Consider the following 27,926-nt stretch of genomic DNA (forward strand, 5'->3'; position numbering starts at 1 on the left):
ACATTTTATTTAACATATATATATATATATATATATATATATATATATATATATATATATATATATATATATATATATATATAAATAATTTGGAATAAGTCAGTAGAATAGTTGTTCAAATACATTGTTCTTTAAACTGTTGTTGTATATATGCAATAAAAGGTTAAAAAAATAAATAACTTTGCATACACTTTGGCACTTTTGGTGTGAATAGACCATTCATAGGTGAAGTGAAAGAGCCTTAAGATGAATGTTCAAGCAAACTGACTGACTTATTTTACAGGCAGAATGAAGACCACTATATATTTCTTTAAGGGATCCTGTGAAAGAGGGGCCACTAACTTCCTAGAAACATATGAAGGCTTCATTCTCTGTTAACAGCATGAGCAAACCTAAATTGATGTAAACATTAGCTTATGAAACATACTCTCAAGCTACATATCCTATGGTTCAGAATTGAACGACATAAGCTATGATTTTGTTAGCGTCACGTAACTAATGTATGCACAGAGGATATGAATCAGGAAAATGTCACTTTAATCATAGAGCATTAAGTTTGATTAATGATGTAATTATGAGCGTTAAATGGTGACTGACGTGTTTTGGGGCGGACCGTTCACCTCTACATCAGCAGGGCATTGTGAAAAACCATTAAAGCATCACAGGGGAGCCCAGTCAAAGGAACAAACGTACAGGCTGCTGCTCATAACAGCAGTGGCATCTGTGAGATTCAAAGCAATAGGCATCAGCCCACAGAAAAGGTCCCGTCAAACAGAGAGGAACGGCCAAATGGGCCTGAACACCCTACATCTACAGTCATCAAATAAGCCCTTAGCCAGCAGGGGCAATGGCCTGGACCTGATTACTGTCTTCAGCAGTGAACACACGTCTGATATTACAGCTTCCATACTTGAAAGAAAAGTTATTATAGATGCCCAGGAGGAAGAAAGGATGGCTGGATTTAATACAAACTGGTTTTGTTGCATATTACAAAGTCAGCGGCTTTGAAACGGTATGATTTTGGCCATGTAGATCTAAAACCTTTTCTTTAAAATATCTTGGTTTCAAGAAGAAACGGAGATGTAGCCTATACCCTAGTGAATCAGAAAAACCAAAAGTTGTTAAGCCCACACAAAATCTCAATCAGTAATTATATACTCTTAAAGTCAGAAAATAAGCCTCTGCTTCCAGCATGACTTCCTCCGGAGAAGAACAGACCTCACAGCAAAGGCAGGTGAGAGGTGTAGAAAACAGACAGAAACAGCAGTGATGATCCTGTCCTCCACGGCGGGAAGGACTGCAGCTGTGGGACAGGACAGGCAAAGCTGCTGAATGATGGATGGGAGCTCAGGTCTAGATGGGAAGCCTTGTCCTGTTCAATTACTGAGCAACGCTACATCAGGATTGCTCACTAATGTTAATCTCGGGAAACTGTTTCAGTGTATATATACTCAATAGTACAAAGAGTGGGAAACAGAGATTCTGAATGGGGGCTTGGGGCGAAAATGTGGCCAAAATCTAAAATTCAAGATATAATGGCAAAAAATATCACTGTATTAGCTTTTTTTTTTATTTACATTTATAAAATATGATAGTTAGGCAATACATGAGCAGAAGATCCCATTTTCATGAATATAAGCTTGATTGCGAATCGTGATTTTATAGGCCTACAATAGTTCAATAAACAAGAAGTTAATATTTAAGTTAACCTAAATTTTAGAGACAATATTGTCTGTTCCTGCTCTATTTTGCCCAATAATATAGTTCCAAATAGCAGAACATTTGTGCATCTCCAAGCTATACAGCAGATTCATTCCTGAATGATGCAGCTGTTTTGAATGAATCGTTTGAATGAATAACGATTCACTCATAAAGACTTGTTGCAGACTACTGGCGGGTTCATTTTTAAAAGCAATCCAACATCATTTTTCGCCATCATTCGTATTTCTGTTTTATATTTAAAATATTAATCACATAACTATTTTTGCAAATCTAACAACCCCAAACAGTGTCTTACATTAACTACAGCAGCCAACATTTCAAAACATTAAACATGACACTTTTAATAAGGTTAGAGAAACATTCTTTTTAGGTAAAAAATGCCCTTGAAAAACAGCTTAAGGTGGCAAATATCACACCTTAAAAAAACAAAATTTTTATTTTTGTCCATTTCCAAAATGTTAGTATGTTAAGATTGTATTTTTCTAGATAGTAGAAGAAAAAAATGCTGCTTAGAAGACTATCATTTGACCAGTGGTATAATTGATTATATCAGTACTTGAAAGGGGCATTGACTGGCTTTTTTTATATAGTGTGATAGTGGTTAAACCAAGGCAATGTGCAATTACTTTCATTTGAATTTCACTACATCAGGACATAAGAACAGCAACATGATTGTACTTGGTTTCAAGGAAATGATAATGAGCAGCAAACGCCAAATCCATAGAAACGCAGTATGAGAATGTCACAAAATGAGGGTTTGGACAGTCTCGTGTTAAGAAACAAAGCTGCACAGCGCCCCCTGCTGGTAAAAATGAGCACATGTACAAGACAGTGCTCAGAACAAAGTACTTTTTATCAGAATTAAGATAACGACGCTTACGTTCATGCAAGCATAAAGTGGTGAGCTTTTATGAAGTCTGCTCATTAAATTCATTAATCACTACATATTTCAAGTTTCTAATGTAGTGACAAAGTCAATGATGACATGCTCTTGATTAGCACTAATGTTCTAGTTTTTTTTCTCTTCAACAAAACTGAAAAAGACAGGACTTCCCGAAGCATTGAAAATCTATCGTGGCCAGTTTTATATCTATAGACCACAACCTCAAAACACCACACACTCAGATACTTAAAACTATAAACCGCCTGAGTATGAAGCAACTACCAATTGTTTCACATGCCAAGTACAAGGTCTTTTTCCTCTTAGACAGGCTCACAGTTTTGACAATCTCCCTGCAAACCAGTCTAGTCAAGATGAGCTATGAATACTCCATTAAGGAATGTGCATTTCAGTGTGAACCCCATTAACACACTCATTTCATTCCTCTTGCAGTTGCCAGACGTGAAATATTGCCACTTAAGTTAAAACTGAGCCAGTGATTGAAGTCACTGCATCTTTTGTCACAATCTGTTTCACATAAACATGCTTTTTCCCAGCAAATAGACATATAACACTCAAACGTAAAATTGTAGCAGGAACATTTTAAAGCCTCTGCAAACTGAAGCTTTCCTACTAGATCTGCATCATTTCACTGTTTGCTGTGTAATTTTTGTTACGACAGCATCAATACTTATTAAATTACACTACTTTCAGCCAAAAGCAAGAGGTGTCAACCAGAACAATTGGCAGAACAACTTTTTTCACTGGAAGTGTGCATCATGTGTTTCCTACCGTTTACATTTTCTTTAACTAGTGTGTGAATGAGTACATGGCATGTTATGCATTAAGAAAGCAAAGCACACATACAACTTGTCGTCCACTGTGTTTATTTGCTGATTTTACATGTTTTAGAAAAAGAACCCAAGGATTTTTCCTCCTGTGTGTTTTCGTCTGGCCTCCTCGTGGTCCATGATACCAGCTGAGGTTGTCAAAACAATGAACCTGCAGAGAATAAAGAGACAAAAAAACATGAGCAGGCTGTTCCAAGATTCTGCTGCTCTTTGAATGCATCTCAATCTAAGTGATTCTGTACAACATAACTGATATTTGTAAGATTTTTTATAAAATGAAATCAAGCGATGAAAAGGGATAAATTTTCACAAATATAGCACCATTTTTTCTTAGTAAAATTTGGATAACTGCCTAACAGCAACAACCCTTCTGTTCAGAACCTTAGCAGTAAAAACTGGTTACATTGCCAAATACTCAAGGTGACAAGCTGAGCTAGAAACCAGCTTTTTGTTGCTCAGGAAGACAATTCAGCTAGAAAAAAATAAACAACTTCTCAACAAAAGGTCAATCAAATGACAGTTGACAAACATGGATTTTGATGGTAAATGAGACATGATTTCCTAAAATGAATTATTTTTTTTTATTTAAAGGGCAAAAACTTTCAATCTATTGACAAGATGACTACAACTTGAAGTGACAGGAATCACCACCTTATAGCATGCAGGAGCTTTTAGATAAGATCATTCTCAAGGTCACAGCAAGAAACAAAACGTGTCAGTTGGCAAAGCTTAAAGGGGACCTATTATGCATAAATCACTTTTACATTTATGCATTTAAATTTATGCATTTAACAGACGCATTCAGGCTATACATTTTTTTTTTTTTTTACCAGTATGTGTGTTCCCTGGGAATTGAACCCACAACCTTTTGCGCTGTTAATGCAACGCTCTACCACTGAGCCACAGGAACACCCTTTTATAAGGTTTTTGAACAGTTGTGTGGCTACAGTGTGTGATGACAACCAGCCTGTAATTTTTTATAATCCCAATAAATCATAAACAGTCTCTCTAAACAAGTGATTCCAGATTTCTCCCGGGCTACATGTCACCATAGAAAAAAAGCCCATTTGTGACGCTCTCTGCCCTGTTAGCATAGACACAGGCCTGAGTGAAAAGCAGCAGTCTGCCATTACTGGAGATATACAATGTCAGCGCCAAAGAGGCAATACAAGTGTTGTGTTTTGGGATCCACCAATGAACCTGAGCTGCTATGGACACTGTGGTTTAATTTTCAAATGAAACATACCGAGAAAAAAAAATAAATAAATTATTCTATAAAGTCACGCCAATCATTTTACACTGAACTGCCTCACACACGAGTCATTTCAACGCTGGATGTGCGACATCCAGACAAAGTGCTTCATATTTTGTTTTCAAATTGCCTTTCTGAAAGAGCTTCTTAGCTAATGTTGTTAAAGCTACAATCGCCACTGCCTGTTTTCACTGATGCTGTTTTCACGTGCTACCAGAATGATCGTAAATAGGAATGTGGTAGTTAAGAAATGCATATGAAAGCAATGTGAGTCGATCACTTGAGAGTTTCTGACAGTTTCAGTGCATGAGATTGTGGTGTGTTGCCGGTGTGCTGGAGCATTAGCTCTTGAAACTCCGCCCTCTTCCAAAAGGGGGCAGGGAGCACCAGTTCATTTGCATTTAAAGTGACAAAGACAAAAACAGCGCGCTTTGGCTGATACCCTAAAAGGGGCAACTTAAGCTATAAAAAATGATCTGTGGGGTATTTAAAGCTAAAACTTTACATACACTCTGGGGACATCAAAAGCCCCTTTCACACTGCACGTCGGACCCGGCAAATTGCCAGAACATTGCCGGGTCGACTTCTGTGTGAAAGCAAACACGTCCCGGGATTGATTCCGGGATTGAACCCTGGTCGGGGACCTAGTAACATTGCCGGGTTCAGTCCCGGAATGAGCGCTGTGTGAACAGGATAGCGCTGAAAAGCCATGAAGGGTCAGGGTAATGCCGTTGTCGTAGGGTGATGCTTGGCGCGTTATCGCGCGAGCTCTTTTAGCGTGTTTTGAAGCAAATCCAGATCAACGTTTCGTAGTGATGACGCGCGTTACGAAAAATCAATATGTGCAAACTGTGCAAACTCTGTAACAGATCAGTTAGTTCCTTACTTTCCGCGCTGAAGCTGAGATCGTACGCCAGCTTAAGTGAAAGTTAACGTGCCTAGTGTTTTCGACTCGTACATTACACGTCACACCCTGATATCACGTGTCTTCACGGGACCTTTACGGGTTGTGTGTGAACGCACGCACATATTCCGGGTAATCACTGGCAGTGTGAAAGTGCAAAATCTAGCGACCCGGGTACAAATGCCGGGACACATTACCCGTGTATTTTCCGGAATCGCATTGTGAAAGGGGCTAAAGACTTATTTTACATCTTGTATATGCGATATTGCAGTTACACAAAATTAGGGATATGCCGGTATCAAATTTTCCTGTTGCGATTAATTGATAATGTTTTGTCACGGTATGCGGTATTATCACGGTATTGAAATTAAGTTTTAAAAAAGTGGTCATAATACAGTATAACAGGTTAAATAACTTTTTTCTTATAACAAAAATAGCTGAACATTTAAATACAATAAAGCAATACAAAAATATATTTAAAGTTAAAAATTTTACACCGATTAAAGTGCAAAAGAACTTTAAAGACCCATAGGTATCACTTTGCAATAAGACCTCATTAGTTAACATTAGTTAATGCATTAACATTCACAATGAGCAATAGCTACATTTGCTACAGAAGTTACTAATCTTTGTTAAAAAATACAAGTCTTAGCTCATGTTAGCTCATTAAATAAAGTTGCAACTTTCGATTTTAACAATGTGTTATTAAATATTAGAATAACTAAGATTAATGAAATGTTCAGAAGAATTTTTCATTGGCAGTTTGTAACTAATGAAGCCCTAATGTAAAGTGTTAATGAACAATAAAGAATCAAAACACTTTCAAACAATATCTAGAACATGTTGTAGTCCAGATTAAAATGGAAAAAAAATTATGGAAATATATATATATTATTTTTTATTATTTAAATGTTTAGAAAGTAGCAGCTGTTTTTATTTATGGGGTTTCCAGGGTAAGGGCTGCATTTTCTGCAGTTTAGCGCCATCTGCTGTCAGAGAGTGAATGTGCTTTCATTCAGCGCATCTCTCACATGTTCCTTCATGTGCTTCTCGTGCGTGCTTGTTTACATCAGGGTTCACATCATAGACTGTAAAAAAATATGGACGTAGTGTCCGTGACGTCACCCATAGAGTCCTCAATAGCGGTTTTTGAATCAAAGTGTGCAAGCGGGCCGTCGCCATCTTGGCAGCGCGTCACCGCGCGACTTCCCGGAAAAATCGAAAATGGGCAAAAAGGCGGCGGGTTGCTGAAGCCACGCCCACCTAGCACGACGGCATTGTCAGCAGCGGCAATCCACCTGTCACTCAAGTGGCCACGCCCTTAATTATGCAGAACTTTAAGGCTTAATATAATTTTAAACGGATGAGTTATAAAAAAATTCACCCCCCTCACAGTTGTCATGAAGGGCAAAATAAGCTATATAGACCAAAATAATTTTTTGAACCAGGCTGTAAACATGTTTTTTTCTGCTGTAAAGTTGGGCATTTTCATGGGGATCTCTGGAACTGACTCCCTTTTGCAGCCAGCCTCAAGCGGCCAGTCGATGAATTGCAGTTTTAGTCACTTCCTTATTGGCTTCACGAGAGAGAGCGCGAGGTTGCCGCTCGGTTCACATGCTTGTCTTTAAAGCAGCATACAACGGTGTTGTGCATTTTGACCAGTTGATGGGAAAAGTATTCTTAAAATGCATTTCAAATTCTGAATAATTAGTAATATATAATTATTCTCGGTATTTGGAAGTGCCCACGATAACAATATCGTGCATATTCGTTACCGTGATATATCGCATTACCGAATATGGCACAAGTCTACACAAAATGAAGGCCAAGCAGCCACTGATACAAGGTTACTTGCACTCTGTATTCAATTTTCTTTGTAGAAAAACTACACCACCCACAATAGTAGGGGGAAAAAAATCATTCATAGCATTCTTCCATAAAGCATTGCAAATTCTGTTGATGTCATTATTTTGAGAACACTGAAAATACTTAATGTGAGCGCAAAAATTAATATTTTAATTCTTCAACCTTTTGATATGTAATAAATCTACACCTATCAAGATTTGAATTTTGCACTTCTGCAGACACCATAGTAAGCTACAGCTGTCAGACATCTATAGTCAAGCACTGCTGAACGTGCAGCTAATGTTAAGAAACTAATCTCTGAAAATTCAGTACACACCTGACAAACAAATCTAAACACATCAATATCTACTGTGAATGCAAGAAAGTAAATATAAAAATAGTAAAATGCTCAAAAAAAGTGTTTAAAACATTTTTGGTAGACAGTGGTAATTACTCACCCGAACTGTCTGGATGGGAGAAGGTTGTTCTGCCACTTCTCCAGATCCTTCAACTGGACATCAAACCTTGGGCTGATGACGCCACACTGCATCACACATAAATTGTTCAGAGAACAGTTTGAATGCTTGCCGCACATATAATATCAGTAGTCAAAAACAGAGCGCATCTGTACTTATATCCCACCATTTTCTAGCTTGTACTATTCTGGACGACGTTAGCTAGCATTTCTTATGTTATTGTCTATACAAGATAAATTGCTCATTGTATTCCTCATTTTTAAGTTGATTTGGATAAAAGCACCTGTTAAATGAATAAACGTATTCAATATGAGCTCATTTATATGACACAGAACCTGTAGGACCATTTCAACAAGGCTTGCCATTATGATGTACTGAAAATTATTCTTTTAAAATCAGCTGTGCCTTTTGCCTAACAATGTCTGTTAGCTGAGACTACAATCACAATATCTCCTACCTTACTAATGAAATATTAGGGGTGGGAGAAAAAAATATTCTTCAATGTATTACAATGTTCTCTTCAACAATTCTGAGCTTTTTTTTTTTTTTGCACGTTTTGTTTGTAATTGCACATATGTTCCCTAGATACAGCCATATTGTGCTTGCTCTCAATTACACACAAACGCACAACACTGAATAAGTTATGGATATGCACTGAGAGAAACAGTTGATGTTTCAGTATTTTCCCAAAATGCTCTACGAAGGCATCATTTATGCCATTTGGAGTGCCATATATATGGAGTGCCGGGGGATGTCGTGGCCTGATGGTGAGAGAGTTTAACTCCTAACCCTAAGGTTGTGGGTTCGAGTCTCAGGCAAGCAATACCACGACTGAGGTGTCCTTGAGCAAGGCACCGAACCCCAAACTGCTCCCCGGGCGCCGCAGCATAAATGGCTGCCCACTGCTCCGGGTGTGTGTTCACTGTGACTGCTGTGTGTGTGCACGTTGGATGGGTTACTGCTGTGTGTGTGCACGTTGGATGGGTTATACTTGGCTGTATGTCACGTCACTTTCACTTTTTTTTTGTTGGACACACAAAGCTCAATGGTAGACGTAACTCCAAGTTAAATGCACTTGCATCTCAAAATGCATCACATTTTTATGATGTGAATTTTATAAAAACACAGTCAGTTATGTTTTAAGAACAGGACAAAACAACTGAAGTGTTAAAATAGATCTGTGCATTAGGGTGAATGCAGCCTAGTTTAGCCTGTATTAGACTTACCGCCGTCAAAAATATCACTAGTAGTAATATAGTTTAAATTTGTTTGCATATTTTGAAGCTATATCTAGCCAAAATCCTTGTAATTATTTGAAAATTAGGCTAATTTTTAAATCACAAATGTTACGAAGTATAACGGTTTGTTTATGCGCATTTTATTTTAATAAAATGCAAAAATAAATCTGATATATCTCCAAGTCCGTAAACTCATAAAAAAAAAGTAGATGAAAAATAATTTTGGAATCGGATGATGAAGTGCCTTAAGATTCCCATCCCTATTCAATAAACTACTATTACAACAATTTCATAACATACTTAATATTTTCATTACACAGTAACCATTTAATAAAAGCCACGAGGCACTCATAGTTCTTCTATATTTTTACGAATACAGTAGACTATGTTCTACCGGGCTAAGAAAGCCCTTTACTGGTCACCAAACACACAACTCTCATAATTTTTGACATTTATTGTGAACAAATTTGTTAAACCTCTTACCTTGTTCAGCCTCCCTGTGAGATTGACTACAATTTTCCCGGCTCTGTGATCATCAATGATCTCAAATTCGCCAATGTAACCTGCAAAGACCACAGAACGAGACTGAGCAGCTTGTCTCACGAGATACGACTGACTTGCTTCAAAAGGGATAGCTTTTGCAAAAAAATGCAAACTGTCATTCATTCTGGTGAAAGTATGAACAGACGCTTTCATTCTGGGTAACATCTCCCAGGTTCAACAGAAGTCAATCGTACAGGTTTGGAACGACACCGGATGAAATATTCTTTACTCAACACACTAGGGCAGAGTCTTGTGTCAAGCTCGTAACTCACTCACCGTGCTTCATCATCACAGTAAGAAAGCGCACTATGACTTTAGAGCAGGGCCTGAGGAGAACCTGGCGCTTCCCCCGTTTCTCAGCATTGTTGATGCTTTTCAGTGCATCAGCGAGAACGTTCATGCGCACCATGATGCCTGCAGAGAAAGAAGAAAAACCATGTGATTTATCTCACTTAATGTTGTTAAAATATCCATTACACAGCCTCATCTCATCAGTCACGAGCCAAACGCTACTTAAAACCCAGGTGCATATGGACAAAGCGGCTGTATAGAAGACAAAACGTTCAATCACATATTCTTGGAAACCAAACACCGAAAACTTTGTTGCAAGTTAAAAGCGTGATTATAATTTTCTCCTGAGCTTCGCGCTATGATAGACGCACTGGCAGTGCGTGGAATAGTTAGCGAATTAAACCGAGTTTTTCTTCACTATGAACCTTTCTGTTTCATAATACCGCATATTAGTGGTTAAAGTAAGGCAGCAGACTGCTGGAGTGCTTTGGTTTGACTCGAGTTATCCGCGTCTGTCCCACAGTAACACCGCTGAACGCTGGACAGCCGTGAATCCAGGGAAATATATCCGTTTATACAGACACGAATCACTAAATGACTCACAAACCTGGCGTTTTGGCTGCTCGTACACATGTATTTCTGTCTAAATGTGGATGATGCGTAACGATGTCCGTGATTTTAAACAGATTGTACAAGCATTGTAGCCATCCTGAACCTTACCAGTTCTGCAATATGGCGGAAAGAGGAAGGAAGAGGGGCGCGCGGTGCGATTAGGGAAAAATGTAGTCTCGCGAGAACACAGAGGGAGGCTGCACGCGGAATCATCTGTCTGACTGCCACCTACTTGTTTGGAGCGTCTCCCGAAACATCTGTGTGTTCAGTCCTCGAGCTAAAGAGAGCATTTGCATAACATTCGCCAGCGTTTTCTTGTTGGCTTTCTCTCTTTATAATCAGTTTGGAATCCAGTATTCAGTCTCTTCCTGCACTATTCCTTGCAATCCATTGTTTCTGTTCTCATCTTATCCCTAACGTTTTACTTTTGTTTATAAAGTTCTTATTTGCACTAATATTAACCATTTAATTTGAGTTACAATTGTATTTATATACTCTTAATAGATAGATTTTTTTAATAGTTGTATTATCTATCTATCTATGCACCACAAAATAATGCTCCTGAAAATACAGGGGTCCAGATATTTACATTTAATACAGGTGCTTCTCAATAAATTAGAATGTCATGAAAAAGTTCATTTCAGTAATTCAACTCAAATTGTGAAACTTGTGTATTAAATAAATTCAATGCACACAGACTGAAGTAGTTTAAGTCTTTGGTTCTTTTAATTGTCAAAATCGATTCAAGAATTTGAGTGAACTTCACAAGGAATGGACTGAGGCTGGGGTCAAGGCACACAGACGTGTCAAGGAATTTGGCTATAGTTGTCGTATTCCTCTTGTTAAGCCACTCCTGAACCACAGACAACGTCAGAGGCGTCTTACCTGGGCTAAGGAGAAGAAGAACTGGAATGTTGCCCAGTGGTCCAAAGTCCTCTTTTCAGATGAGAGCAAGTTTTGTATTTCATCTGGCAACCAAGGTCCTAGAGTCTGGAGGAAGGGTGGAGAAGCTCATAGCCCAAGTTGCTTGAAGTCCAGTGTTAAGTTTCCACAGTCTGTGATGATTTGGGGTGCAATGTCATCTGCTGGTGTTGTTCCATTGTGTTTTTTGAAAACCAAAGTCACTGCACCAGTTTACCAAGAAATTGGAGCACGTCATGCTTCCTTCTGCTGACCAGCTTTTTGAAGATGCTGATTTCATTTTCCAGCAGGATTTGGCACCTGCCCACACTGCCAAAACCACCAAAAGTTGGTTAAATGACCATGGTGTTGGTGTGCTTGACTGGCCAGCAAACTCACCAGACCTGAACCCCAGAGAGAATCTATGGAGTATTGTCAGGAGGAAAATGAGAAACAAGAAAATGCAGATGAGCTGAAGGCCACTGTCAAAGAAAACTGGGCTTCCATACCACCTCAGCAGTGCCACAAACTGATCACCTCCATGCCACGCCGAATTGAGGCAGTGATTAAAGTAAAAGAAGCCCCTATCAAGTATTGAGTACATGTACAGTAAATGAACATACTTTCCAGAAGGCCAACAATTCACAAAAAATGTTTTTTTTTTTTTTATTGGTCTTATGAAGTATTATAATTTGTTGAGATAGTGAATTGGTGGGTTTTTGTTAAATGTGAGCCAAAATCATCACAATTAAAAGAAGCAAAGACTTAAACTACTTCAGTCTATGTACATTGAATTTATTTAATACACGAGTTTCACAATTTGAGTTGAATTACTGAAATAAATGAACTTTTCCACGACATTCTAATTTATTGAGAAGCACCATACTCCATACATACAGAGAGAGAGAGACTTACATACACTAAATCATTTTGCACTACATGCTTAATACTTTTTATATATTTTTATTATTACTATTATTCTTTTTCTTTCTGTTAATAATATGTGCACTATTTATAAGCAGCCTAGCTGCAACTGCTTTGGCAATACAAATGTACAGTTTTTGTCATGCCAATAAAGCTCACCTAAATTGATAGTGAAACTGAATTGAAACTGAGAGAGAGAGAGATAGATTATTTATTTTTGCCCCAACAATTTTACTTTTTGGTTATGGTCCAATTTTCTGTCATCCATAAGAGGTTGTCCCTTAAAATTAAACACAGAGGGGAAAAAAAGTTACAAAACATGTGTAACATATATCTATCAATATTTTTGCTAGTCAATGTATTTATTAATTTTTGTTTGTATATGTCATTATTATATTTTTTTTTTTTTTTTTTTTTTTTTTTATTATTTTTTCAGTCTATCAATCATCTATCTATCTATCTATCAACCATCTATCTATCTACCATCTATCTATCTATCCATCTATCAATCAATCATCTATATATATATATTTATATTAGAAAAAGAAATTATATTTGTATATTGACTTTTCTTTTTTGTGTTGATCATTTCAGATCATGCTTTTAATCTCAACAGATTATTTTGTATAGCAGTACAAAAAGAGTAACTATGCAAAAAACAGAAACATTTAATGTCTTGACGTCAGAGGAAGCGTTGTTGGGGTAAACAAGTCTTTCTTTGATAGAAGGCTTTAAATGCATTACAGTAGACCACATCTGGTCAGAGTCTATGGTGCATGTCCATTTAGCTAGTTCTTCAGCAGGAGATCCATGTAGGCGCCGTTTATCAGATCCTCCTCCTTCACTCCCAGGTCCAGCATGAGCTGATTTGCAATGGCCGCTCCTTCTTCTCTGCTCTGCTGCTCTTTCATCACCACCTCCAGCTCCATGAAGTCCCCCAGGCCCTCCACACAATCAACGTGCACCCTGGTTTGTCCCACCATGTACAGCCTCCTCTCCTTTTTCACCTGCCCCACTTGACCCAGTGCATCCGTCAAAACCTTGACTAGCCCCTGTGGGTCGTTGGTAGGGGTTATGGAGTAATTACACAGCTTGGGTCCTTCTGTATCTGGCCTCTCATAGAAGATCAGCTGTCCTGTCCCATCCTGGAAGTCCCTGAGTTTCAGGCGTCCTGCGGGCACTTTGAAAAACGTGTCCTGCTGACGTATCACTGTCCCATCCGAGCCGCTCAGCTCTTTTGCACGCTGCGTGAGGTAAGGCAAGTCACGCAAGACTGCTTTTATTTCAACATTTGACGGCATGTTTAAAAGTTATGCAGTGCAGATCTAAGTGCTCTTGTTGTCTGGCGCGCTTACACGCAAACCTCTAAAGCGCATGCGTAGTAGTGACGCTTTGATTCATCCACGTGAATCGAATCTTTTGAATCCTTTCGCGAAAAAGAAGAAATCACATCATGTTACATCATTGCGGCATTAGGTGGCAACAAGAGTCTTTGTGTGTTATTTTAAAACATACTGTCATCCATTGTTAATGTACCTAAATGTTTGAAACTTATTGGATTTAACTGTGTTAATTTGGGGCACAATAATATGAAACACAATTAAAAAAAGCATATTTTTGTGTGTTATTTAATTTGCAACCGATACGTTACAAACACTAAAGTCAACTAAAAACGCCTGGCTGTACTTTATTATATTATTATTATAACTTTCGTGTCTACAAATGTATTAAAGACAATTAATATGTTACTTACTATTATTAAGAGAGTGTCTAAATATCATGAACGTTTTCCCTACAAATGACAAGAAAGCATTTACTCTACAAATGTCTGGGCATAACTAAAAAAAAAAATAATGTAAACTAATAATAATTATAAATTGGTTTCAGCCTTTCTTGCATTGTTTACATGCATAAAATGTTCTTCATCATTTACATCATTTTGTGGTCATCAGTTATTTTACACAGTTCTTCCTTAGTTACCTGAACAAGATTGACTTTCCAACTCGATCAGACTCAAAACACTTGTCCAGTAAATGGGCTAATATGATAAATAGGTCCAATTAATTATATGGTTTGATGATTTCTATGAAGGTAGGATTAATTTATGAGTCAGTGCATGAGAGTGAACACAAATGATTCGTTCACTTAAAAGATTCATTCAAAACACCGATTCGTTCACGAGCGAAACACAATAACAGCGCATGCGTAGCAGTATCGCTGTCACTACTTTGACTTTAGTTAAATGTCGCGTTGCATTTAAATCGATTTTTTAACAAAATAGTTACACGACTTCAATGCATTAACATATTTGGGACTGAAACTTATTAGTTATCGGGACAGCACACAATCCGTAGCAGATATCGGTGTCGCTCATCTTCTTTTGGCGCTGCAGAGACATGTTTACATCCCAGACCTCTTCCTTCCAGGAGTCCTTAGACGTGGATGAAAGGGATGCAGACTTCGACAACGAAGAGATCGCCGGATACAGCCAGAACATACAACAGATTAACAGCTACTATGCCATATACTACTACCAGAACACAAGGTGCAGTGGTTTTCACTTGTAACTATATCATTGCATTAGGTAACGTTATGCTAAGGATGCTTTCCAAATGCAGGATGCTTTACAAAGTGCTAGTTGTTTTAGGAATATTTTTCCCTTTTATACCGCATATGAAGGAGTGTATGAGATGCAAGCTTGCATAGTTAAGTCTAGCTAGTCTTTTGCATTTTTCGACGTTTATGAGGTAAAATGAACGATTCGTTTGCTTATATAAATTAAGCTTGCACTTGCATGACACTGAACATGAACAAAGCAGGAATATCTTTAATTTGAAGCATGGTTCACAATATTTGGTCAGTCCTATGAAATCATATGACTGTATCTTGGATCAGTATATGGAGACTTACAAGACACTAAAGCACAGTACATGGCGATGTAGGCCAGTGAGAAGAACCCCAGAAGACCTTAACATATGAATGCTTGTGAAGTATTAAACGCATTATCAAACTACCCAGATCTGAGGCTTCTGGAGACAGTGTGGCCTGGAGCCAGAGGAGGTCAGACTCAACCACAAGTCAGGAAGACTTTAGGTAAAAAGGCTCCATCCATCATCTCAGTCATTTCAGTCCTGTGGCTTTCAGTGTTGTGATGGAAGAAAAATCATGGCTTCAGTCAGGATTCTGCTTCTGGCTTTTCATCATGTTGGCTTGCTCACATCATTCATGACCATTGAACTAATCTGCTTTGTGTCAAACTGTATTTCTGTTGGTATGTATCTCTGCTAGGTGCCGCTGGTGGTTCTGTGAACATCATTGCTTCATTGACTGCTCATCTGTCCGCCTGTACTTCCTTGTTTATATTCTCGTTTAACACATATTTTCAACTCTTAAAGTCTCACACTGCTGGACTCCAGCTTGCCAGCCGAGGCCGAGCCGGAGCTCCGGAGCTACATCTCCCGCAGGCTGAGCAAGGGCGCTTTGCTGGGGGGCATGGGGAACATTGCCACGGTGGAGCTAAGGTACATCATATCAGTGTTGTTATTGGTAAGGCCCCCCTGTGGTGAAAATTATGTTTTTAACATCGTTTACATGTCTGTCTGATGTTTTTAATATGCTTAAAGACAAACCATGTGTAAATTCATCAGTCAACACCATTGTTGAGCATTTTCTCCTTAAAACTGCAGTGTGCCAAAGATGTGTTTAAAACAGCCCCTGTTTCTTACCGTCACAAACATGTAATCAGTCTCATCAGCTGGAATGGGGCGTTCCATATCATTGGCAAAGCGTTTCTTCCTAAGGATGTTGATTTTTAGAAAGTAGCTGTCTGAGATGATGAAGGGGAACATGGTATATGTATCATTAGCAACACATTATTAGCTGTTTGATAATGTAATCAAGCCAAAAGCTAATGATATCCAACACTGTAGATGAAATTTTGATACATCAACTTGTAGCTGGCCCTGTATAATTCACTCTTCATCTTTTTCTCCTGATTGACCCTGGAGCACAAAAGCAGTCATAAGTAGTACAGGTATATTTGTTGCAATAGCCAACAACACATTGTATGGGTCAAAATGATTAATTTTTCTTTTATGCCAAAAATCATTAGGATATTAAGTAAAGATCATGTTCCATGAAGATATTTTGTAAATTTCCTACCATAAATATATCAAAACATATTTTTATTTAGTAATATGCATTGCTAAGAACTTCATTTGGACAAATTTAAAGGTGATTTTCTAAATATTTAGATTTTTTTGCACCCTCAGATTCCAGATTTTCAAATAGTTGTATCTCAGCCAGATATTGTCCTATCATAACAAACCATCCACAATGGAAAGCTTATTCATTCAACTTTCAGATGATGTATAAATCTCAATTTAAAAAAAATTGACCCTTATGACTGGTTTTGTGGTCCAGGGTCACAAATAACCAAAACCATATCTCATTGTCATTCAGAACAGTATTACAATGGATTCAATGTTTGTTTGTGTTCACATCCCTGAGCAAGTGGTGGGCTGTTACTGCTGTCTGCTGGAGCAGGAGAAATCTCCAGAACAGCCTGAGGCCGACGGCAACGGCTGGGTGGTGTGTCTCCTCGGAGGATCAGAGAAGGGCCTGAATCTATATCCTTAAACCACAAATAACTGACAATTAAACTGTAGGAAATACTGTACTGTGCACTGGAGAATGGAGTGTTATCAAATTACCATTGTATTCAAGCTTGTAGTTCTCTTAATAGGATATTTAACACATTTTCTTTAACTCTACAAACGTTTAGAATCGAACTGGACAAGTACGTCCAGGGTCTGCAGGGCTGCTTGACTCCAGAGGTGAGGACCGTTTTTGCCATTGACAATGAAAATAATGTACATGTTGAAATCTGTCCAGTTTTTTTGAAGATATATCTAAATATTGTTGGCAACCTCTGGCTACAGATGCAGAATTTGGAGGCCGAAGTCAGGCCCTACCTGAACCGCTGGTATGAAGAGTCAGTTATGCACATTCACAGAGTGGTTCAGCTGCTGCAGGCGAACGTCGGGTACCTTCTGCATGCTGTAAGAAATCACTGCTGTCTAGATCAAATACGTCTTATGAAGTCATATTTGAAAGCAGTAACATACTGTATTATATGAAATAAAATACTTCTCTGCTGCAGGCTTTGAGTCACAAACTCGTCGAAGTCACAGGGGCAGATGAGAAGACAAAAGCAGACGTAGCAAGGTATACGAAACAACATTTTCTTATACCTTCTACATTTTTACACTTTTAAATACTGATAGTCATTGCAACTTGGTTAACTGTTTTATTAGATTTATCAAAGCAGCAAGCCTGCAGGGTCTAGTTCAGGAAGACACGACTGCAGCCTCCCTCTGTAAAGCCATTTCAGAGGACACTCACACCGGTCTGATCATCGACTGCTCCACCAGCCCACCTACACTCACCAACGAAGGTCAGCAGCAGCAGCATCAGTCCACTAAATGTACAGACTTCCTCCTTTCAGAAATGTCTTATTTTGATAATGTTGTGTTGGTATCTCTGCAGTCAGTAACCGGTTCTGTGATGACTGGATCCAGGCCTTCCTCAATGCTGCTGAGCGCTTTAACCCTTTCCTTCTCCGCCAAATCCTGGAGAACTTTAAACTTAAGGTTAATTTACATTTACATTTAGCAGACACTTTTGCCATTTGTATGGCAGTCACTGATTTTTGTTGCTTGCTCACCTATATTTATATATTTACGTATACGTACACGTACTTATAATTTAAAAAGTATGTAAAAATACACTTATAAAACAGACGTTTCCTCCCATCAGTAATTTTCTTTGCCATTAAGATTTCTGAAAAAGTAACATTTGGCATACTAACTTACTATTGGTAGCTAACAGTTAAAGGGTTAGTTCACACAAAAATTAAAAGTTCTGTTATCATTCAGTCACACTTACGTCGTTCCAAACCTGTATGCATTTCTTTCTTCTGCAGAACACGAATGAAGATGTTTTGGAGAATGCTGATAACTAAACCAGATTTGTTTGATGTTGACTTCAGTTGTATTTTTTGTTTTATTGTACATTTTTTGTCCATACAATGGAAGATAGTGGTAACTGAAATTGTTTATAACCAACATTCTTCAAAATTTCTTTTGTGTTTCAGGGAGGAAAGAAAATAATACAGGTTTGGCATGACATGAGGATGACTACCCATTTAAATGCATTAGATTAATTTGAGTTACTTTATAATTTTGATTTTATAATTTTATATTTTTTTTAGTGTTACTGGTAAATGTCTGCTCTCTGTTTTCCAGATCTCACATATAACACTTATATTTGTTGCTGATAATCTGTGTCTTGATTTAATTATTATCTAAATCTACTATGTTGCAAACATCTGCTCACAATATAAATTAATGAGGATCTGTCAAATGTTACATCAAAAAAGGAATTCTTAACTTTAAAAGTATTATATTAAAAAGTATTAACTTGCATTTAAAAAGTGTTTTTAAAAAGCATTAACTAGTATTGTTAAATAAACAATCTTTTCTGTATAGCAACGAACTGACTTAAGAGTGGTCACACTCAGAAATGCCAGTTACCTCATTGTGACTGTCTTCAAAAAGCACATTGTTTCTCTGTGCAGGCCATTCAGGACATGAACAACCTGAAGCGCTTCATCCGTCAGGCAGAAATGAGCCACTATGCTCTGTTTCGCTGCTGTCTGTTCCTGCAGAGCTGTGGAAACGGAGACATGCTGCTGCAGAACGCGCGGGCCGAGCACAGCAGCCTTCCTGAGGCCTGCGGCATCATAACTGTGCTGGAGGAGTTCCTCGGGGAGCACGCTCAGGGCACGCTGTACTGACACCACAGTGTTACTGTACATACACTCACCTGTCTGAGAGCACCTTGGAGGTGGCTGCTCAGAATTACTATTTAACACCCATAATCATAACAGTCTGGTTTGCATTTTAAGCAACTAAGTATAAATACTAAACACTAAGTATAGTCCATCTTTGTGTGTGTAGAGGTTCAACAGATGATGTGCTGCTGTATGTTGATTTGGGTGCATAAAAATTATACTAACTAAATAGATCCTATAAAATGGACCAATGAAAAATACATGTGTGATCAAACTTTATTTAAATATTTTTTCTCAATATATATTAACACAGTACTGTTTATATGTGACACCTGATTCTAGGATATAGTCTCTATTGTGTAGCAGTGATTGTTTTGAGGATGTGTGATTTCTTTAAAACAGACAGTGCTGTAGATTTTCAGAAATAGCTCTGCATCAGCAAATATCCTATAACACTCCACTATGATCTACCATACTATGACTTTCATTGTCAGGTTTATCGTTATTTTTTATTATTTTTTTGTGGTAAAGGGCTTAATTTGATAATATTCTATTCTTTTTCACTTTATAATTCCTTTGATTTATGTTCTTGTTTGCTTTTTCAGAGTTTTTCTTACCAAAGACAAACAAAACTTCTGATAATCATAAACTTGGTTGGAAATGTAATGTTTAAAAATAACAGAATTGTGAGAAAGGTATTAAACATCATGTATATATTGATCCAGCTGTAAATGACGATGATGTGCATAATTATCATAATGTATGGTTTATCTTCTTGCTTAGATTTGACATGACTGTACTGTGAGTAATGTGTTCCACGAACATTTCATTTGTGTGAACTTGTATAAATGAAAGAAATTGTATGTGATTTGTGTGAATGTTCTCACAGTTAATTTAGAAAGAAATTCTCTGTGCATCGACTCACAGTTAATTTAACCGTGATTCTAGAATTTGTCAAAGTTGTAGTTTTTTATTCAAACATCTAATGCATGATTAAATAAACTGGGAAAATAATCATAGTCTGCCTGTCAAATACCTGTTGTATTTTCTGTATCCATTTGTAGATTGTTGTGATGTTACATCATAACCACAAGAGGGCAATGCATAGGTGCTGGGACTGGTGTTTCTTTAACAGGAGTTCAGACAGATCAAGTAGAAGGCTTAGTTGGAGGACAATAATTTATTTCCAAATTCAATGCATCACAGGACAACACTGGATTGAAAACCGGAACAACTTCACCAGGGTAAACCTAATCTGTATATAATAAACAATATTATGCATATTTCTACAACTATTTCTAAAATGTAGGTTTATATGTTTATTTATATATTTATTTAGTCACCACCCAAATATTGACATGTATTTTGCCACACATCTGCATTTTTAAGCTAATCATGGAAAGTCACTAAATAACAATATATCTTATATGAAATTAGTTATGATATGCACATACAAAGTAAAGCAAAAAAGAGAAATTCATGTCTTGAAAAAATATTAACATAGGCCTAAATAAATTTATTTCTTGAAAGAATATGATTTAATTTCTTGTAAAATATATGTTTTAACATTCTACAATTAAAGCAAAAAAGAAAAGAAATAAATATCTCAAAACAGTTTTATGAAACACTAGTGTAAAAAAAAAAAAAACATTAAGATACAAATTCAAACCAAATCCAGATGCACATTATTCAATACACATAATTCATATCATGCAGCTTGATTAGAATGATAATTTTTTTATCATTTGATTGGTATTTTTGAATATATTTATAATCTTTTTTTGTTTTATTTTATTTATATTATTTTTTGTTTCAAGAATGGTTTCACTCTGCCACCTTGATGTCAAAAGCTACCACTCCATGAAGAGAAAATCCTAGGTAGAAAGTCACATTCTCATTTGAATTTGGCAAGGAGGCAGAAAAAAGTGGAATGACTCTGATATTGCTTTGATCAGACACCCGAACAAACAGATTTCCATTTTCAGTGTATCCAGTAACCCGTTTAAGCTCTTTTACAACGTCTGGGTTTGTCCACACTTCACCTCCTTGCCACTTGAGGCGTCTCTCACTGAAGGTTCCCTTGCAGAATTTTTCAATTGTGGTCTTGTGCACTATTTTATTGAGACCTCTTGCTTTTCCAAGGAGGAAGTGGGTGAAAATCCTTCCTTTTCTTGAGGCAGCAGATTTAATCTCAGAGTATCTGTGAAGTGATTTTATTGCATTTGTGACAACATCACTTATTGTATTGGAGTGCTCTTTGCCCATAGAGTCCTCTGGCCAAAATAAGAGTGAAAGGAGCAGGTATGCAGTATCTGGTAAGACAGTTCTCTTTTCACTGCAAAACGGCCTGCTGAGATTTTGAAGTTCTTCAATGGAAAGAAGCTTTCCAGAGCCAGGTGAAGCACAGGAGAGCGCTATCTGACAGAAGACAAAGTTTATGAGCCCTGTTTGGTCGAGATCCTTTTTCAGGTTAACTGGAAATAGGTTAATTATTTCCTCAAGCTTTGCTGCTCTTTGTTTATTGTTATTAGAGAGGAGGTAAAGGACTGTTGTAACGTTACCACCTCGAAGTTGGAAAATTTTCATTTGTCTCATTAATGGGGAAACTGTGTTTGCATCAGAAACCTCATCCTTTTGAATGTTGTGAAAGAATAACTTGGCATACACAGCACTTTTCCTGAGGAGCCATTTTCTTGGATTATTGACCGTTTCAGGCTCTCCTTCATCTAACTCCTCCTCTTCCTCAGAAGTGAAATTCTGAAAGTGAGCAAGATCGTCAGAAATACATTCCAGAGCAATTCTGATGCTGTTTTTCATTCCTTTTAAAAGACCATGATACCTTTGCCAAGGTTTCTGTACTTCCTTTGGTATGTAGTCAGTGAGCATCAACTCCCTATTTCCCTCTTTGGTAGAAAAAATGTCTACATTTGACAGGAGCTTAAGCAATCGGCATCCAATATCAACTTCTCCAAAATAAGAATTATTCAAGCAGACCATCTGTGACTGGGAACATTTTTCAGATTCTCTAAAAGTTGTGATTCCTTTAAGAACCGTATGAATGATATCAGTGATGTCCTCTGGTTGAATATCAGCATTTCTCTCATATATGGCATCATGTTTGCTGTAGAACCACTTTTTGTATACCTGTCCCAGTGTGTCAAGTATGTATGTGTGCTGTTGAAGATGAGACTTGGCTCTTTTAGCCCAAATCTCGGCTTCCTCAAAATTTTTGTTTTCATTTAGCAGTCGTGCAAGCTGTTGAGCAACAAATGCATCCTCATCGAAACGGGTGTAAGCTAGCTTTAAAAGGTCAATGGCTTTCTCCACATCTTCTTTCTCCCTAACATGCTCTATTAAAGGAGAAAACCAGCTGTCATTTGGATCTCCCTTGCTTTTTTTGGTGCGTTTGATGAACAGATCTCTGACAAACTTTCGAAAGTCATCTCTTCCAAATCTGTGGTCAAACAGCCCTTTGTCCTGAAGCAGACTCATTGCTATTTCACTTTGACTCTGATAACTGGAGAGCTGCTTCAGGATCTCCTTAGCTATCAAATGATGAATTATTCTCACAGAGGAGATATGCGTCTCACTAGATTTTAGCTGTATAAAAAAATACCTAGCCTGCTCACTTAAGGAATTTTCGAATGTCTGGTGTCGAACTTCATTAATCCATGTGGATGTTGACGGTTTGGCCGTTTTATCAAATTTGTCCAAGTGGATTCGTAAACCTAGGAATGCTTCACAGTGGGAAACAGACAGGTATGAATTCTCAATGTGGCTGTTCAGTAGTGCCACAAATTTAATCAACTGTGTCTGAAGAGACGAATGATCAATTTCCTTCAGCAGGTTTTCAACAAAGCCTGTGATGTAAGACTGTTCAAACTCTTTACTCATGAGCACAAAAGTGAGTATAAACTCTGGTTCAAACGTCAGCTTGAGACTCCCTGCTTTTTTTGAGAAGAGCTTCTTTTCTGCTGGCGATAGTTTGTGTGTAACTCCGACTGTGCGTAAAGGCAATGTTTTACACATCCTTTCTGGATCAAGAGACCTTTTACAACACAGAATGATGAAGCACAGTTTTGATGGACTTATTTTCATTGTTGTGACTGCATTGCTTAATTCTCGTCTGAGGTCATGCTGATAGTCTGCATTGCAATCCTCTAGCAGCAGAAGCACAGGTAAACAGGGATTCTTGTCAATTTCCTTGTAATTCCAAAGCTGAACGGCATGTTCACAGACAGTCGTGGCCTGGTATGACTGCTTAACAACAGCACATCGCATTTTTTTCCTCCAGTTCCAGATGATCTGTCGAGCCACTGTGCTTCCTCCGCTACCGGGTTCATGATATATGTTGATGTTTTCAATGGACCGTTTTAATGAGTCACTCCGCTCAAGGTCTTCCAACATTTTGTTTATTTCTGCATATGCATCACGTCTGATGACTTCCCCACACTGATTTCTGTCAGCCAGCCACAAATTTACCCAATCAATTTTTCCTCCTTGATAGAAGTATTGTTCAATTTTCTGTATTTGCTCTTGCCCCATGACATTCACATTTGTTTCGTCACACTGGTCAACACAGACTACTTCTAAGGAGTTCATACGCTCCATATCCACAGACTTTATAAAGCATACTCCATTGTTTGACACAGGTAGACACCCATCCTGATGACTGGTGAGCTGATGGACTTGAATTGTAGCATCTATATGACTCATTGGCATACCAACAACACTGATTTGTTCAAGAATGTCTAGTGAACAAGACACTTGGGCAAGGCTTGACCATTTCTTATAATTCTCCCTTGACTCTGAGATGATGACTATGTCCTCATGGCCGCTCATTTCTGCATAGAATTCATGGAAGGTGTCAACAAGAGGTTGTTCAACATCAGATGTGAGAATGAAAAGCACAACAAATGATCCTTTGGGAAGAATTTCATTGCAGATAACAGATACAGCTCTTTTCAACAGTTTCTTCTTGGTTTTGATCCAGGTTTTTTCATCACAAGGACTCTCACCTCCAATGTAATCACTTCGACCGTTGCAGAAAATCCAGCTTGTTCTGTCAAAGAGCTGTAACTTCTTGATAAAGTCAACAGTGTTCTCCCTATGATCATAATCACGCAGGAAGTGAAGGTTTACTGCATGGTGCTCTTTGTAATTGTGACAAAGTCCAGATGATTTGGAGTCAGGGTCATAATCAAACACACAAAAGATATTCATTTGGACAAGGAACTTGATGTTTTGCAGGTTTTCTTGATCAAATCTGTTTGACACAAGAATGTAACGCAATGTATTGTCCATGGATTTCTTCCCACGTGTCAGAAGAACTAAGAGTTTTCTTTCCAAGTCCTCTTTAAAATGAGCCTGTGCTTGATTCTGGTTGTTTTCTTCCTGTTCTCTCTTTTGGTCAAGGTCTTTGAGAGCTTGAATGAAACCAACAAATTCATCCTCAGTAACACGTGGTGTATTTGGTCCAACTCTCTGATAATAAGCTTTTTGCTCATATTCAATTTTATTGGTTTTCTCGTTGAACTTTGGTATACGGGCACCATATACTTTATCCCTTACAACATTCACCATGGGAACTACATCCACTTCCACAATCCAGTTTTGGGTCTGACAGTCTTTGTCAATTACTGGAATGAATTTTGGGGGTTTGATACACTTTCTGGCATCAGAGTGCTGTGTTGGAAAACAATTTTCAATGTAGTCTAAAGCATCTTCAAAGATCTCTTTGTCTTCAATAGGAATTCCAATTATCTCTCCATGTTTGTATGATGTTTTTGTCTTGTCCATGACCCCAAAGTGGATTGTGCCATTTGCACGCATATTCATACACGCACATGCAAATCGAATGACTTCACTGGCAAATTTGATCTTTAGCTTTCTTGGTTCTAATTTACAGGCATTTTCCAGTGATTTGTACTCATGGCATGGAGTGGTCAGATTGTCTATTCCCGTCTCTGGTGGGAGTACAGCATGTTTTATGTAGCTGAAGTGTTCATCGTTATCATTAAATTTCCGATACTTACTTTGTGGCAAAGTGACAGATGTTTCAGTTAAATCACTTGATAATAAGGGATGTTCAGGACTTGTGACGTCACTGGAAGACACAACTTCATGTTTTGCTTCTTCTCTGTTTTCTCCTTTCTTTTTAATGGTTTTTGACTTGTCTGGTATCAGTTCATCTCTTTTACTCAGCAAGAGCTGAATTTGGCCACCTCCCAAACCTAGTTTTTTTAAGTATGATTCATTAATATTTAGAAGAACAGGTCCTGTTACCTCTTCTGCCTTAAGTTTCTGTATGTGCTCTGGTTTAATCCCAATGGCCTGTAACCATGAGCTGACGTGCTCTTCATTCCAGTCTGAACAAGGTATGGAATATAATAGTCCTATATTATTCATGAGTATAGGAAACGGGCTCTCATAAGGCAAATGTACATTTAAAGTGTTACAAAGGCAAATTAAAAGAACAATATTACCATGTACCCTGAACTGAAACTACAGAATATGCTCTATGGTTCTAAATTCATAAGAATTAGCTTATCTGAAGACTTTTTCTAATTATAAATACTCACCCATTCTGTGAGGAATATTCAAGAAGCACTTTTCCAAATTTTTCTGCAATCAGTGCTGAAACAAAGAAAAAATAGTTTACTATATTTGAGCCATATCTATTTGAACAGTTTTATACTGCCAAGGTGTACGTTTATTTAATAGTATAGTAGTAAGTTGACACAAATAAAAAGGTCACATGAAACAAACCTGAAATACTTTTTTGCTTTGAACAGTCTTAGTTTAAAGAGTTTTTTTCAGGATGCGTCTCATTCTTGCTTTCTGTGTAACCTGAAGAATTGGAAATAAAATGTTCATAGAAAAAATACTTTGATCAGTTGTGTACAGGGAATGTCTACAACGTGATATGATTTGATTTAGATATATCTTGCTATATTCTCTAAATAAACATATCACTTCATGTTGCATAGCAGGGTCAGACTAACTTTACCTCCTTTCACATGTCTAATTCATACAAATAATGGAAAGCTATATTTGATTTAGCGAGCTAAATACACAAAATCTAATGGAACCTGTTCAACTTACAACTAATCATTTGCTAATGCAATAGAAATGTTAAGAGCATGAGGCAAATCAAAACTTCATTCACACAGTGGTATCTGCAATCGACCCTCTAAATATGTTTGTCATGGTTTACAGATTACTTAAGAAAAAGGCAAAAACAACATACTTACATTAGCTCAACCAAAGTCCCTTTCAAATAAAGTCTGTTCACTCGGTGGCCATATTTACCATGCCTCTGGGCAGCTATTTTGGGCAGCTATTTCCGGCATCCAAGACCAAGTCCTATCTAAATGAATGGTGAATTGTGAAATCTTAAAACCTGCCTGGTGAACTCACAATTAAATTACTTATTTCAAATCAGCAACAAAATCTGAAATGAACCACCCTGTAAATGTTGTTCCTTATGCTCAAATAGATTTTTTTGAAAAAGCTTATTTTTCAAGCTAGACCAGCCAATGCACATGTGCAGTCACACCATAATGGGCATTTTTAACAGATGGCATTTCTCCTTCAACCAAATTCCCATCTTTCAGGCGCACATTTGCAGTGGTTCCTACACTTTTGATTTTTAAAACATGTGGAAAATGTTTAATAATTACATATTTTTGTGACCATACATCAATGCTTATAGTCATTCCTGGGATTTAGGGCCTTTCGTGTTTCTAGTAAAGATCATGATCTTACTTAATTAAAATTTTGAACAATAGCCATTGTAAAGCTTTCTTAGTCAAAAAATTAACACCATTTGAACGCTAAGCATATTGAAGTTGGTTTAAAGAAAATAATTGTTGGAGACATTTTACAGCATTTGAACCACCACAAATGACTATTTTTCTAATGTCCCCAAGCTTGTTTTTCCCAATTTCATGATAAATACATCACTTACTATACATGATTCACCTGTTACTGTTATTTTTGACAACTTTCCCTTCGAATCAAAGCTGGGAAAATTAAATGACATCTGTCAAACTGTCATAGAAAATAACTCTGAAAAAATGAGCGAGATCCCTTTCTTATTTTAACGTTTTAATCCTAAAAAATTTATGTAGTGATCCTCAATATGTTCACTCTGTTGAGAGAAATGTAAAAATAATTTTAGATCATAATGTCCACCCTATCCACCGTAAAAAAAAAAAAAAAAAGAAAGAAAAAAAAAAGAAATCCCACTCTTCTCCATTTTAAACAAGTCCTTCAGTATCATGTAAAGACATCTCACTGTCTGTAGGGGCTTTCACCTTAACGTATATATTAGGACAAGATTCTCACTTCTTTACCAATAATAAAGGGATAGCACAGCAGACCTGCCAACCTGTACGCATTGTACGTAGCGGCTACGCATTTTGACCTCAAAGTACGCTGGTACGATTTGTCACTCTAAACTTAGTAAAAATCTAGTGACGCCTCTGTCCACGCGAAGTATTCAAAATAACCAACAGAAAAATATGAAGAGGTCAACCAATCAGATGTGGGCTTTTTTGTGTGTGTGTGTGTATTTAAATAATTTTATTTCTCTCGTAGTAGCCTATAGTTTATAGTTTCAGTTCAAAGCGGC

At 37.5% G+C, this 27,926-nt stretch overlaps 3 protein-coding genes across 6 annotated transcripts; 1 reads left to right on the plus strand and 2 right to left on the minus strand.

Annotated features, from left to right (window-relative positions):
- Positions 1–3,472: 3,472 nt before the first annotated feature.
- Positions 3,473–10,862, minus strand: LOC109054362 (40S ribosomal protein S15a). 2 transcript variants are annotated; one of them, XM_042720416.1, is made up of 5 exons: positions 10,723–10,862; positions 9,988–10,125; positions 9,652–9,731; positions 7,913–7,998; positions 3,473–3,604 (listed from the first exon to the last, which is right to left on the minus strand). In XM_042720416.1, exons 2-5 carry the CDS (start codon positions 10,118–10,120, stop codon positions 3,511–3,513), a joined length of 393 nt encoding a protein of 130 aa, XP_042576350.1. In that variant the 5' UTR covers positions 10,121–10,125; positions 10,723–10,862; the 3' UTR covers positions 3,473–3,510. The 2 variants fall into 2 exon arrangements, with proteins under 2 accessions (XP_042576350.1, XP_042576351.1); XM_042720417.1 differs by having other exon boundaries at positions 10,610–10,748.
- Positions 10,863–14,608: 3,746 nt separating this feature from the next.
- LOC109054379 (protein Njmu-R1-like) lies at positions 14,609–19,353 on the plus strand. 3 transcript variants are annotated; one of them, XM_042720420.1, is made up of 10 exons: positions 14,609–14,983; positions 15,457–15,531; positions 15,834–15,959; positions 16,938–17,066; positions 17,216–17,273; positions 17,379–17,498; positions 17,600–17,664; positions 17,754–17,893; positions 17,986–18,089; positions 18,422–19,120. In XM_042720420.1, exons 1-10 carry the CDS (start codon positions 14,835–14,837, stop codon positions 18,458–18,460), a joined length of 1,005 nt encoding a protein of 334 aa, XP_042576354.1. In that variant the 5' UTR covers positions 14,609–14,834; the 3' UTR covers positions 18,461–19,120. The 3 variants fall into 3 exon arrangements, with proteins under 3 accessions (XP_042576354.1, XP_042576352.1, XP_042576353.1); XM_042720418.1 differs by having other exon boundaries at positions 14,610–14,983; positions 19,076–19,353; XM_042720419.1 differs by lacking the exon at positions 15,457–15,531 and having other exon boundaries at positions 14,610–14,983; positions 19,076–19,353.
- A 1,748-nt stretch (positions 19,354–21,101) lies between these two features.
- LOC109093361 (sterile alpha motif domain-containing protein 9-like) lies at positions 21,102–26,741 on the minus strand. The gene is made up of 4 exons (XM_042720421.1): positions 26,545–26,741; positions 26,060–26,140; positions 25,873–25,927; positions 21,102–25,659 (listed from the first exon to the last, which is right to left on the minus strand). Exons 3-4 carry the CDS (start codon positions 25,874–25,876, stop codon positions 21,116–21,118), a joined length of 4,548 nt encoding a protein of 1,515 aa, XP_042576355.1. The 5' UTR covers positions 25,877–25,927; positions 26,060–26,140; positions 26,545–26,741; the 3' UTR covers positions 21,102–21,115.
- Positions 26,742–27,926: the final 1,185 nt, after the last annotated feature.

The sequence above is a fragment of the Cyprinus carpio genome, chromosome B3, assembly GCF_018340385.1.
Source record: "Cyprinus carpio isolate SPL01 chromosome B3, ASM1834038v1, whole genome shotgun sequence".
Taxonomy (NCBI): Eukaryota; Metazoa; Chordata; class Actinopteri; order Cypriniformes; family Cyprinidae; genus Cyprinus; species Cyprinus carpio.

Excerpts from the sequence above, each read along its gene's own strand:
- LOC109054362 (XM_042720416.1), bottom strand. The coding sequence starts at position 10,120 with ATGGTGCGCATGAACGTTCTCGCTGATGCACTGAAAAGCATCAACAAT. Across the intron at positions 7,999-9,651 it reads TCACAGGGAGGCTGAACAAG|TGTGGCGTCATCAGCCCAAG; the intron begins GTAAGAGGTTTA and ends TGTGTGATGCAG. Across the intron at positions 3,605-7,912 it reads CTCCCATCCAGACAGTTCGG|GTTCATTGTTTTGACAACCT; the intron begins GTGAGTAATTAC and ends TATTCTCTGCAG.
- LOC109054379 (XM_042720418.1), top strand. The coding sequence starts at position 14,835 with ATGTTTACATCCCAGACCTCTTCCTTCCAGGAGTCCTTAGACGTGGAT. Across the intron at positions 17,274-17,378 it reads AGGGCTGCTTGACTCCAGAG|ATGCAGAATTTGGAGGCCGA; the intron begins GTGAGGACCGTT and ends CTCTGGCTACAG. Across the intron at positions 18,090-19,075 it reads TGGAGAACTTTAAACTTAAG|GCCATTCAGGACATGAACAA; the intron begins GTTAATTTACAT and ends TTCTCTGTGCAG.